Source organism: Pleurodeles waltl, chromosome 3_1 (assembly GCF_031143425.1).
Source record: "Pleurodeles waltl isolate 20211129_DDA chromosome 3_1, aPleWal1.hap1.20221129, whole genome shotgun sequence".
Classification (NCBI taxonomy): domain Eukaryota; kingdom Metazoa; phylum Chordata; class Amphibia; order Caudata; family Salamandridae; genus Pleurodeles; species Pleurodeles waltl.
Window position 1 is genome coordinate 1,959,870,937 of NC_090440.1, and position 13,674 is coordinate 1,959,884,610.

The window sequence follows — 13,674 nt, forward strand, 5'->3', positions numbered from 1 at the left end:
CCCTACCTTGGAAAGAATGTGGGAATGGGAGCTAAACCAACAAAGGAACCAACTACATGTATAGATTGTTTCCGGTCAACTTTTATCCTTTGAGGCATTGTCTGCTTTTCAAGCAAACAAGTTCTACGCCACAATTTTTTAACAGTCTTTCTGAAGACAACTTTTAGATCTTAAAATACCAGAAGCTGTTTCTTATCCCAAATAAATAGTATATTATTGCACTGTAGTTATGGATCATGCAAAGATATTACACAAATTACCAATCCATGCTCAGAGCTTTTAATAGACAGTAGCTGAAGTAGATAAATGTGCTTCTTTTTCAATTATAGTACTAAGCTCCCGAAAAGATCCAACATTTCCAAACAGGAATGCCAAGAATGAAAATGAGCACTTACCTCCTTTCCTTACCAAACGCTGCCTCTTCACAGCGCCAGGAACTCACAGCCATGATAGTGAAAAACTTTAAATAGCACTTGTGTTACTGAAAGTTTCTTTATTCCTTAACGAGCCAAATGATTTTTAAAAAAAACAGTTCCCTTCCTATACAAGGATTGGTTCTGCCCATCATCCCCTAGAGCATACGTAAAGTCAAGTGGCCTCCAGAAACATCTTTGGATAAAATGATGCCATGCCACGCATCGGCTCTCGCCAACTCTCCGAGGTAAAGTATGGTTGATAGTCTTTCGCCAAGTCAATGAAGAAAGTCCCTGGGGCAGGGAGATGTGTTTTTTGGATGCGTGTCCCTGCGCCAGGGACTTAGTTGTTGTGTTCCTGCTCCAGTGTGTGTTCCTGAATTCACTGTTGTGAAGACTAGAGTGTGTAGGATGCTTGTTGCCTCCCCAGCCCTTGGAGAAAGATGATTGGGCTTGCCCTCACCATACTTCTCATGTGCCCTCGTTAACCTCAAGGTCGAGAATGTGTACAGTGCCAGAAAGCTTGGTAGCAAGTACCTTTCTTGTATTTTTTCTAGAAATTCGCTTTCAGATACAGATGGGAAGTCATATGTCAGCGAGCAGAGCCAAGATCTGTTTCACTGAGTACTGTGTGGTGGTGGAGTCAACTTATCTGGCTTCATGTTGCTGTGGTGGTGGTATCGGCATATGGTGGTAATGACAGAGGTGGGTGAAAGATGATTTTCTATGCTTTGTAAGTTGGCATTTTTTTTTGCTTAAAATTAGAAGAAACTTCCAGTTCTGTTCTAATCAATGGTGAATGTGTTTGTTGCAGTCAGTGGCGAGACTGTTGCAGTTTATGGTGAGTGTGTGCCAGCCAGTGGTGATTGTGTGCCAGTCAGTGATTGTGCAGCAGGCGAAAAAAATGATGTACTAGTTGATAGTGACTTTGTGGTAAATGATGGTGAATGTATGCCGGCAGGTAGTGATTACGTGCCTGTCGAAGGTGGTTGTATGCTGGTGAATCCGTGGCAGGTGATGGTGCTGATTGCGTTCCTGCCAGCAATTAAGTGCCTGCCAATGGATATCATGTGCCTGTTGATGATGATTGTGTTCCAATTTATTGTGTTTGTGTGCCATTCGGTGTTGGTCGTCTGCCAGTTGATTATGATTGTGTGGTAGTTGATGGTGATTTTCTGGCAGGGGCAGTGGTTGTGTGGTCGTTGATGGTTATTTTCTGGCAGGTGCACTGGTTGTGTGGCAGTTGATGGTGATTTTCTGGCAGGGGCAGTGGTTGTGCGGCAGTTGATGGTGATTTTCTGGCAGGGGTGCTGGTTGTGTGGCAGTTGATGGTGATTTTCTGAAAGGGGCAGAGGTTGGGTGGCAGTTGATGGTGATTTTCTGGAAGGGGCAGTGGTTGGGTGGCAGTTGATGGTGATTTTCTGGCAGGGGCAGTGGTTGGGTGGCAGTTGATGGTGTGGTGTGTTAGCCTTGGTTGCTCAGATGGCGGCTCTAGAGGTGCCAAGACCCTTTGTGCTTGGTCCAACGAGGGCCTGGTCTCTTGTTCGGGGAAGGTAAGGGGCACATCCAAAGAAGCAGAGCACAGACTCCAGCCTATCTCAGACTCGAGTTTTAGCATATGGTGCTACTGATGAAGAGTGGAGTGTAGTGTAGTGCTGCCCAACACGGTGTAGCGTGTCCATGACAGCAGGCATTTCTGCAGGTGAGTGTACAAGTAGACGAATGAGTGCAGTGTGTGTGTTTTGAGGTGTATTATGGAGAGGAAATGTAGGCAAGAGCGCCTGTAGAAGGGAGTAGAGTAGAGCATTTTACGGTAAAAACTACCACCCATTCCTGACATCAGATCCGAAGGCGGGTGTGATTCTTTGCCTCCCTCCGTAAAGATTTATTTATTTGACATTTTGCTTCAGATGGCATTAGTGCACTTCACAATGTTAACAATACTAGAATAATAGGCTGTACTTTAATCAGCCAGTCTGTTGCTAGAATCGCAGGCTCCGATACGTTTTGTTATGTGTTTGCAAACGGCAGAATACTCAACAAACGTGAAAAGATAGAAAATCAATTTGAGCACAACATAAAATGTACGTCTTTAAAAAAACCAACAAAAAAAACTCAATTCCATGGTCTGATAAAAAAGATCGATCAGGGAGATTCCTGATAGGAACTCCTCTGCAAAATAAGAAAAGACATTCCTAATCACGTCTCATGTAAAGAGAGCTGACCTCAGGCAGTATTCATTCTTTTGGCGGGTACTCCTGGCTGAAAGGCACTGCTGCACCGGCGATGGCGCTCGGTTAATGGGTTCCAGAGGGTGTTCGATGGGTGCAGGACATGCCCTACGTCGACCTCCATGTTTGTGTTCGGTTAAGGCACCTCATGGTTGCAGCGAATCATGGTAAACAAGGGGAGCAGCAGCTGGCAGACTGCTGGGCTACTGTGATGCCTTTGTCAATATAATTATTATGTATAAGCAAAAATAAATCCTTTATTTCGATCTGGTGCTGACTGAGTCCTCTGTTTCCTTTAACAGGTCCCTGCTGTCGGATGGAAGGCTGGATGCAGGTAATGGGAAGGTGGAAGGTGCGGGATCTACCCCAGCCAGTTAATGGCGGGAACGGCGGATGCAGCCCCCCCCCCCCCCCCCCGGGGGGGGGGGGGGGGGGGGAATTCAGGGGGCGGGAACGGCGGATGCAGTGCCCCCCCCGGGGGTGGGTGGAGGGAGGGGGTTGCAGTCGCTTACAGTGGACAGTCATGAGAATACTCAGCTAAGCAATCCTCGAAGATGTTTTTGGCCCAGTGGGTTGTGAGGGACCTGGAGATGGAACCCTTGAGAGGTTTATGTTTGACAGGTTTCTGTTGTCATTCTTACATAATTCTTTCAGGTGAATGAAGTCCTAGGTTGATGTGTTTTTTATGTCTTTTTAAGGGTGTTGAAGTATGTGTTTTAGGATTGCCTCCATTTTAAGAGTTCATTTTTCGCAATAAACATGTTGCAGGCTGCCACGGCCCATGATGCAGGCATGGCAAGTGGTCCTCCTTCGCCCGTGTTTGGAAATGAAAAGAGTGCAGGGGGTCCTCCCACTCCTGGCCTCGTGTCATTGCACCTGGTGCACATCTGAAGTCCTAAACGTTGTGCGTTTCAAGTTAGCTTCTCTGCAGGAAGTTAATTGTCAATTAGAAAGGGCAATATTTTGGTGACGAGGATGTGTTCAGCACGGATGTGAATGCTGGTGCCCAATTGTACTCAGTACTGTTCAGAGGAACATGCAGTGTTCTTGCAAAGCGTCCTAGATTCGAGATTATTGTTAGAACCACTCAGAGAAGAAACCGAGAATGTTCATGTGGCTACAATGGCTTTCTGTAGGTGATCGTTCTGGCGTTTTGTTCTCTTCCTTTCCCTTTGTTGGCAGATTATTGTCTCTCTTTTTGGTGTGTTTGAAAGTGGGGGTCGGGGCCGTGGTATAGCCAAGCTATTCGTAATAAGGGAGAAATTGTAGTGTAGGGGTCATTGAAAGGGTGTGAATTTGGGGTTCTTCTTTCAGGTAGTGAATTTTGAGATTGAGAGCTAGGTTGGTTTCTGAAGAATGATTTTTCAAAAATGTATTGCCAAATGTTTCTCGTTAGATAACATATATGTCATTTAACATACTGTTGGATCCCGTAAGAGCTATTTTGTGTTTCGGTTGTTTTTCGAGGTTCTAGTTTATAATAAGTACGCTGTTTCTTTCAGTCATGTGGCTGGGGTTGCTGCAGGAGGTTTAAGGCGTGTTTTTTTTTTTTTTGTTGGGGGGGGGGGGGGGGGGTCAGTGGCCCTGCTTTTCCTTAATCATATCAGTTGCATTTCCACATGGGTATCTTGTGCAGGTCACACTTTATTTTCATATCTCCGTCAGATTTCATTCATTTGTTTGGTATTGTCAGAGTAAGATGAGGAAAGGTGTCGCTTGGCAGACCCATTCTAGTCTAAAAAATGTGTTAGCTATGTATTTCGTTTTTTTATGACTGTAAGTATTCTGGCATGTGAATTTGTGGAAGATGAGTTCCATCTGCTGGACAAACGAACGCAGTGCCGCTGCATCCTGCTTTAACTTTAAATATCCAACAGGATATCTTAAAGGATGTATTTTATTTCATGTAGTGCTTTATATAAAGCTCACTTTGTATCTCAGTATACAAAAAAGCGACGGGTGGAATGCTTGAAATCATCTGTCTCTGAACCAGCTCTTGTTTTCCGAAGGTGAGCTTCCGATACATTTTACTTGGCAGGGGGTGTGCAAGGCCAGTGGGAGGGTGCATGAGGCATTCAGAGTATTTTGAGTGCCTGATAGAGGTGCATACGGGCCACTGAAGATCCTGATGGGTCAGTCAGAAGAACTAGCTGGGGTGACGGTCAGGTGGAGCCTTTGAGGGCATGCCGGTTTCAATGAAGGCTGTCTGGCGGTTTTTGTGGCCATACCAGGAGTTTCTGAGCAGGAGGACAGGCCGGTGATGGTTGAGTAACAGCTTTGGGCAACTCAGAGCAATCTGAGGATAAGCAAAGGGTTTTTAAACGCCTCCAGAGATTTTCAAGAGTCCAACTAAGTGTTTCTGTGGGTATTCAGGGCATATTTAAAGGACGACCAACATAATCTGGAAACTAGAGTCCTCTTATACTGTCTAAGGACCTTCTATGGGTGGTTGAAGGATGGCTGAGAGCTGACTGGGGGTATGCAATGATCTGGGGGTCTTCAATGATCAACATGGTTGTCAGAATGCCATCTGAGGGTCTTGGCAATCCTGCTAACAGAGATATATGCCACACGTTTCTGATGGATATATACTAATGACTTGCTGGAGGTGTTTTTATGTGCAGTGAATGCTAGCTGAGGCAATAAATGTGCAAATGGGGATATTGGAAGGTCTTTAAGCTAGACTTGAGAGGCTGGTGGTCTGGTGTTTGAGGGTTGGTTAGGAGTGTTTAAAGACAAGACAAGCCAGTAGTCTATAGAGCAGCAGTTAAAGGCCCTCTGAAGGACTTTGAGGAGTTTCAAAATAAATGCAAGGTTTGTTGAAGGACCCGATGGGTGTGTCTGATAGGCAGTGGCCTCTGATTGCAAGATGATGGACTCTGGGATGAATGAGTGATCTAGGACTTGTATAGCACAGCTGTCACTCTCTCTCGAGAGAGCATTGTCAAAGTGTCCCTAGCAACTATATTCATACTGTATGAAACATCCTGAATAACTTGTATGGCTCAGACAGACTCCACTCACATGTATGTCTTTATTGGTATTATTTGGTCATCAGTATATTTAACTTAACCACAACACATAATAATAACAGTAACTTATATAAGAAAGCATACTGTAAGTCCCATATAACACACCACATGTATTCTTCACTCACCTTCATTCACTACCTTAATTCGACTTCACTCGTTCTCTCCCCTCTTAAAAAATGTGAAACGAAATACATAAAACTTATAGATTTCATGTGTGTCAAAATTAATCTTAATTCTCAACAATGTTTCCAATTGTACTACAGCTTCAATTTATATTTCGTAAATTTATAACAGTTGCTAGAAAAATACAATATTTTCCGTCCATCTACACAGTTCACTTGTTATTGTGAAATATATCCACTGCTCTCCACATATGATAAACTATCAATTAAATCTTGCAACTGTAAATTCATTCATCTTTTCAAAATGACACACTGATCATAATAATTATAACGGAACTCTTTGTATCTTTAAATTCCTTCTTCTTTTCAAAATGACACACTGTTCTTGGTAATTGTGGCTTGAGCTGTTAATCGCAACCATCCTGGTGCTTTTGCTATAGACCTTCCCTAAAGAATCCTTATATGTGCAGAGGATAATGTCTACGGGTTAGATAAGAGAAAGGCACAGGTTATCTGGCGCCTGGAAAAGCCAGGTTTTAGGATCTTTTTCGAATTTTTGCTTGGTTTCAATAAACCTCAGATGGATGTAGGTTCTAAGCTTTGGCCCCTAGCACCATAAGGACTATGTCTCACTCAGTCTGTAAGGGGGGGGGGGCTTTAACAAGTTGGTGTCGGCGGATCTCTTTGTGTCTAATGCTGTTGAAACCAGGTAACAATATATTTAGATTCTGTGTTGTTGAATGTTCTGAACTCTAGTAGCAAGATCTTGAACAAGGTTCTTTTGTGGATGTGAAGCCAATGCAATTTCCTCAAGGCTGATTAGGCAGACCTACGTTTGGGGAATTGCAACAACAATCTTGCAGCCAGATTCAAAACCATCTGCAGTTTAGGTATTAGCCGCTTGAAGCACCCTGCATAGACGCTGTTGAAACAATCCAATTTTGCAGTAATTAAAGCAGATACAATGGTCTTCCTAGCAGCAAGAAGATGGAAGTAAAAGAATTTCTGGAGGGACTTGACTAAACTGAAAACGTGCCTGCCAAGGCTGAGGGTAAAAAGACAGAGCCGAGTTGAATTCCACTCCAAGGTTCTTTGCAACTCCAAAGGTGGCCGGCAGAAGGAGGGACCACCTTCGGCCTGCTAATGGGCAGGGGAGAATAGATCAGATTTACAGAAGAGTACTGTTTCGGTTTTGTCGGTATTGCATTTTAAATGGCTGTTTTGTATCCAGCAGATAATGTCTGATAGACAATTTTGAAAGTTCAATTTGGAGGTCATTAATTTTTTTATCCGAAGAGATGATTAGCTGAGTATCATCTGCATACAATGTCGTTTCAACGCCATATGCGGTAATTAGATCAGTGAGGGGAGCCATATATATATATATACACATTTAAGAGGGCGGGACAGAGGGAAGAACCATGAGGAACTCTCATGGTAACTACCCTCTCAATAGAGAAAATTTGTCCCAAGGTAACTGTTTCTTTTCTGAGTCAGAAAATATTTAATCTAAGCTAACGCTTTAGGCCAGATGCCAATTTTTTCAATTCTCAGAAGGAGAATTTGGTGGGAAATGGTGTTGAATGCTGCAGAAAGATCCAACAGCACTGATATTGCATTATTCCCTGCGTCCTGCATCATTTTTCTGGTTTTGGCAACCTCTAGTGAGACTGACTCTTTAGAATGCTTGGGTCTGAAGCCTGACTGTCGGAAATGAAGGGCATTGGAATTTTCCAGGCCAGGAAGGTAATCAATTGATGGTTTAAAAGTTTTCTAACACTTTAGTTAAAATTGCCAATAAGGAAATCGGTTTAAGGTTTGTGAGAGTGGTAGGATCAGGTAAAGGCTTTTTCTAGTAAAGGCTTTACAACTGCAAGTTTCCATGTGGAGGGGACCTCTGATGTAGTTAAAGATAAATTAAGAATCTGATTAATGACTGGATTAACAAAATCAATGGCAGCAAGAAGTATCGATGGAGGGCAAAGGCCCTAAGGAGAGCTAGATTTACATGCAAGGATGGCCTGCTGGAATTGATGGAGGGAAATTTCCTGGAATGTAGACACATTTCTCTGCTCCCCATTGTTAGGGCTGCAGGGAACCCAGTATGGCTGGCGGCTCTATGGTAGGGACTCCAGTAAAACCTTGTTGTATCGTCTGAATCTTATTCTCGAAGTAGACAGTGATCTGGTCACATATTCTCTGAGGAAGGAGGAATGTCTCTTGAGAGAGTCTTCGGTTGTAAAAAAGATTTTTGAGATTTAAAAAATAGTTTTAGAATCCTATTGCGCCTCCTCAATTTGGGTAGTGAAGTAAGATTTTTTTGTCTACTTAATTTTTTACCGTACAATTTCTGTGTCTCTCTGAATTGAATTAAGTCATCTGATTTGTAAGCAAGACGCCACTTGCGCTCAAACTGTTTACATTTGAGTTTCAGTGCTGCCAGGGCAGGAGAAAACCAGGATTCAAGGAAAATCTATCTGTAGATTCCTTACCTTTGAATTCTCCCCAGAGGCCAGACTGGATCCGGAAACATTTTCAGCAGTACCTCTGTGCGTTAGAAGAGGGCGTCATGCAACTCCGTAGTGACGTTGTCCACCGGATGAAGTACATATAATCCCCATTCCATCGCACTGTCAGTTCTTTCTTTTCTGCACTTCCAACGCTGATCCGGAGCGGTACTTCAGGCTATTTTTTGGCCTATCTTAAAATTTTTCTGTTGAAGGAACAGTGCTACCTTTTTTCTCATGTCCTCGGGTTCAAATCTTGTGGGTCCTGAGGCAGGCAGATGTCGGCCACAGACCCTCATACTGTTTATATGTGGTGCCTCAGGGAAGACCATGACTCAGAGGATTGCGGCTCCTCCTGTTGCCTTTGCCTGAAGGCGTTGCGGGAACGGTGCCTGAGGATCCTGGCGGCGTGACTGGCAGAGGCCCTGTGATGTCATTGTTCTCATTCAAGGTTCCGAAAGTGACCACAAGACCAATCCAGGAGACATTTCCACGATTGTCCGTCACCCTTGACATTGAAGGATAAGACATCAAAACGCAGGCGGCCAAAAGTCTGTACGACCCCTTGACATCCTCATGCAAGTCCTGCGTTTCCAACACCCATTCCCAGCCTCCAGCAGAGGAGTCTGTGCAAGAGTCTGCCCCATGTCTCTCTGCTTTCCCTGGAGCTGGGGCGACTCTGGTTCAGATGTTTGATTACTATAATCGCCTCCATGCCATCTTTGTGCCCCTTCCTCCTTCTGGTGTGCTTTTGAGCCCCAAGGAGGAGAGAGATGTTCTACCTGAATCCACGCAGGCGGGTTCACCCTCGGCATCAGTTAGGCCCTCTAGATCCGTGCCGACGTCGGTGCACAGCCCTTCAGGGTTCCCACCCGCAACACCAGAGTTTGATCAGCCAGTGCTGACAGTGACGTCCACTGTGCCGATCAACACTGAGCCGATCACCCTCTCTGATGCTGAGACATAGCTACACCGATGCCGGACGGCATCAGGTGCAGCAGCAGTGGTTCCTTCCAGCTCAGACACCATCCCTCCTCCTTCTAAACAGTCCCTTGCTGTTTTCCCTATGAGGGTTTTTGGAGGTGAAGGAGAGGAGCTGGGGTTTAGAAACCCCATGGACGAGACTGTCTACCCTTCTCTAGAGGGTAGTTGATTGACGGAGCTGGGTGAGGCTAGTGACCTTGAGTCCTGCTAGATTTCGACCTCCTTCCACCTCCCCCCTCCAAGCCTTGCTATAGAGGTGAGCTCCTCCTTTGCTGAGGTGCTGAAGAGGGCAGTGTATCTCAACCTCGACATCAAAGAAGCAGAATTTGAAGCACAGGCGGTCTAAGTCCTGGCATCCACCTACGTCAAGTATGTCCTGTGTTCCCAAACCCTTCCCGACTCCCTCTCCCAACCTCATGCTGAGGAGTCGAGGCATGAGTCCATCCTGCACCTCCCTGCTTTCCCTGGAGCTGGGGTGACTCTAGCCCATGTGCGGAATTATTTCAATTCCCTCCATGCCATCTTTTGACCCTTACCTCCCTTTAGCGTGCTTTCGAGCCCCAATGAGGTGAGAGGTATCCTATGCGACCCCACGCCTGCTGGTTCACCCACTGCATCTAATAGACCCTCTGGACCCATACTTAGATCCATACCAGCTCTCGTGCACATGCCTTTGGTGTTCCCACCGATGATGCCAGAGTTCGATCATCTGACGCTGATCCGATCACCCTTTCCAATGCCAAGATGACACCTCACTGATGCTGGACAGCATCGAGTGTGGCACCAGCGGTGCCACCCGGCTCGGACACCTTCCCTCCTCCTTCTGAACAATCCCTTACTGTTTTTTAATCTGGAGAAACAGGGAGAGGAGCTAGGGTTTAACAACCCCATGGACGTGACTGTCCAACCTCTTCTAGAGGGTAGTTGGCTGATGGAGCAGGGTGAGGCTGGTGGCCATGAGTCCTCACCGGCTTCGAACCTCCTAACCCCACCTTTCAACAGAGGTGAGCTCCTCCTTCGCCAAGGTGCCAAAGAGGGCAGCTGCAGTCTCAGACTTGCAGCTCCCTTCTGTGGAGGTGACCACTGACCCCTTGATGAAAGTGCTTCACCACGGCCAAACAGGAGTAAAGCCGCTCCCCTATAGTGATGCACTGTATGACCTTTTATTAGGGGCCTGGGCTAAGCCCGCTCAGGGGGCTCCTGTGGACCGGTTCATAGCCCACAGACACTGGCCCACCCTAGGGACCCGGCCTGTCTCTTCTGGCACCCAACTCCCAAGTTTTGTGGTGCATGCTGCTACAGGCTCTTCCTACCCAAGCATTCCTTTGGACAGGTATTTCTCCTCAGCCAGCTCAGCCTTGCAATCAGTAAACACTGCATGCATTCTGGGCCACTTTTCCCATGTGTTGTGGGTTTCGGTGAAACGCCTGCTGCTGTCGCATCTGGAGAAGACCTAGACTGAATGCGCCCAGACACTCCAGGATTGGTGAGAGGCAACTAAGTTTGCAATAAAATGTGGTATGAATACCACTGGCTCGGTAGGTCAAGCCATGGCTCATTCGGTAGCGTTGCACCATCATGCCTGGCTGTGCCACTCTGGCTTTTCGGAGGCTGTCCAAACCACCCTGGAGGACATGCCCTTTGATGGCGCACACCTGTTCGGCACACATGCCAATTCTGCTTTGTAGCTGTTTAAGGACAGTGGGGCTGAAAGAGACGCTTAAGTATGTCTATTCCTGTACCGTTGGCTCCCTAGCTCTCCACTTTCCCAGGTAGTAAGAAGGGCACTTACCTTTGATACTTCTTATAGATGTACCCAGAGTGGAGTCCTATACCTCTTGTTGAGAATCAGCTTCAAACCTCCCCACTCCCCAACCCCCCGCTTTTTTCCTGCTCCAGCTGAACCATTCCACCTTCCTGTGGCACCCAGTGTGTTGTTCCTGCCTTGGGCAGGCATTACTACTATTTTTTAAGGCCTGTCGATGACTGCTTTTCACTCCCGTTATCTGGGAAGTATTTTCTTTGTGGTCCTAGGTGGGTTTAACAGCTGATGGAACAGGGTTTTTTTCTTTTTCTCATAAGACAGGCTTCATGCCCAAGAGATAGTTATTTGTATGGTATGTTAACTGTTCTTTGTAGAGCATCTTCTGTATGCCTTATAGGCATTACTAGGAAAATCAGAGGTACTTTTAATATCCCTTAAATGGAGCTTATAATAATGGCACACTGGGAGCCTTTGTACATGGCTCACCTCTTTGCACAAAAGTCTATTTACTGTGAATCTCTTGTTTATCCCTGTTTTAATCTTTGGAGCATTACTTATGGTTCTCTTTATAGGGTTGTTCTACTTCCCCTGGAGAACTCTCAATTTCCCATTCAGAGCAGTGCGGCAAGTGGTAACTCCACCCTACATCCCTGCATCCTTGCACTTCTTTAGCGAGCTCTCTTGCTATACCTTAGCAGCATGGGCTCTTGCCGCTGATATCTCCGGCACTGGTGGTTCACAGGTTCAAATTCCCTTTTGTGTTGTCCATAGAACGGGATTTTTTCTTCATCCTGGTACCCTGCTGGTCTTCTTTGTTTGGGTCATCTTGCCTACATTCCTAGTCTGTGTGGGCCATGCTCACAGCACTCTTCTCTTGTGCCGCTGGTTTTGTTGTCATTGCACTGACTCTTCACAGCAAAGAGATGTGTGATGTTTACTTATTGCTTAGAGGGGAGGTCCTATACATTTGCTGCTACAGGCACCTCTTATGGAACAGTCCACACACCAGCCAGGGCCTCAAGATGTCTGCATATTTATTCCTAACGCATCTGCGTTATTAGGATTCCTTACTTCATAACGGAATATTCCACTCTTGCTTCCTTCGGAAGATGCCCTTATCGATTAATATAATGAAGGAGGTAGGTGTGCTTTCTCTTATACCTTTAGGTGATTTTAATGTCTCCTATTTTCTGTAGGGGCATTATTTTCTATAATCAACAATTGTTGCTCTTCTATAGGTTGCAACTCCTTTTGTTGATACAGCTTTCACTACATTGTCTTCAGTTTGCAGACTTCCTCTTTGCGGGGGCTTTGTCCCTAGAGGACTGTGTATTTTACCTCTCGTTCTGTACTTTTAGCCAGGTCCTCTTCTTTGAAGCTTATGATATCAGCAACCTGACTGGGGGCAACTCAGTCAGTTGGCATTGGTTTAAATGCTTCGGCAACCCTTTCTTTACTGGGGTGTGCAATGTCCTCCACACTTTTCATCCTCTTATATTAGTACTGTCTTGCTGATTTCTCGGTTCTCATATATATTTATGACATCACCGTAGTGACGGCTTCTGTCAATGGCAAATATATATATATATATATATATATATATATATATATACATTTTTCTTTTTGTCATTACTTAAACAATTCTTTTTCTTTTCCTTCTATGTGCGTTATACATTATAGATGATCCCAGAGGTATTAAAATTATTTCTGGCAGTTTCTTAGGACAAAAGGTGTTTCTATACCAATAGTTGTTGTTGGTGTCTTCAACATATTTCTATTAAAGCATTGTTTTATGCTTTCTCCATCAAAGATGTGTTCTTGGATACCCCCTTTCTCTCTATGTTTTTACAGAGCAGGTTTGGCTGAAATAATGGATTTCTACGGCAAAGATCTGCAGCTCAGTGGCATTGCCTTTTGAGTCTGGCCCCCCCCAAGTACTGGCTGAACATGGGTTCAAATCCCACCGTGGGAGCAAGTAGTGTTTATGTTCATATTGTCCATTGTGTTCATGACTTTACTTGCCTGTGTCCTTCCCACAGTTCTTATGGTGTAGCGTATGTTCTTACCTAAATTCCTAAGAAGGTATGGACTCTTTTCTCTTGTTCTAGACCGGATTGTTCTACTCAGGAACTTTTAGTAGTATCAGTTGTGCACTACATTAAAATCTGCTACACACTGGCCAAGAAGCAACTCTCTGAGGGATTGCGTTCTCATTCTGTCAGAGCCGCAACCACTGCATTAGAACTTGGAGTTCCGGTCCTGAATATCTGCCATGCAGCAATGTGGCTGCCTTGCACACTTTTACCAAACTACCATCTGGACAGTCAGGTCTGTTGTGATGGGCATTTTGCCCATTCAGTCCTGCAGGACTTCCTTGTCTGAAATTGGTCCGCCGACCCACCTCCGGGGATGGTATTGCTTTGGTATCTAATTGAAAGGTAAGGAATCTGCAGCTAGATGTCTCTATCAGATGAACAATGAACAAGTTACTCACCTTCGGTAATGCCTAATCTGGTAGAGGCAAGATCTAGCCGTAGATTCCTTAAAGAACCTCCTATCATCCCAGTTCTGTGACTGGTTTCTCTTTTTATCTCAAAGATCCCTTTACTGACTGGCATTA

At 45.2% G+C, this 13,674-nt stretch overlaps 1 protein-coding gene across 1 annotated transcript in view; it reads left to right on the plus strand.

Moving 5' to 3' along the window:
- PIGL (phosphatidylinositol glycan anchor biosynthesis class L) overlaps positions 1-13,674 on the plus strand; it is a 421,207-nt gene that overhangs the window by 348,838 nt on the left and 58,695 nt on the right. Inside the window, exon 5 of the mRNA XM_069226325.1 lies at positions 2,947-2,978. Coding sequence (XP_069082426.1) covers positions 2,947-2,978 — 32 coding nt within the window. The remainder of the gene's footprint in view (positions 1-2,946; positions 2,979-13,674) is intronic.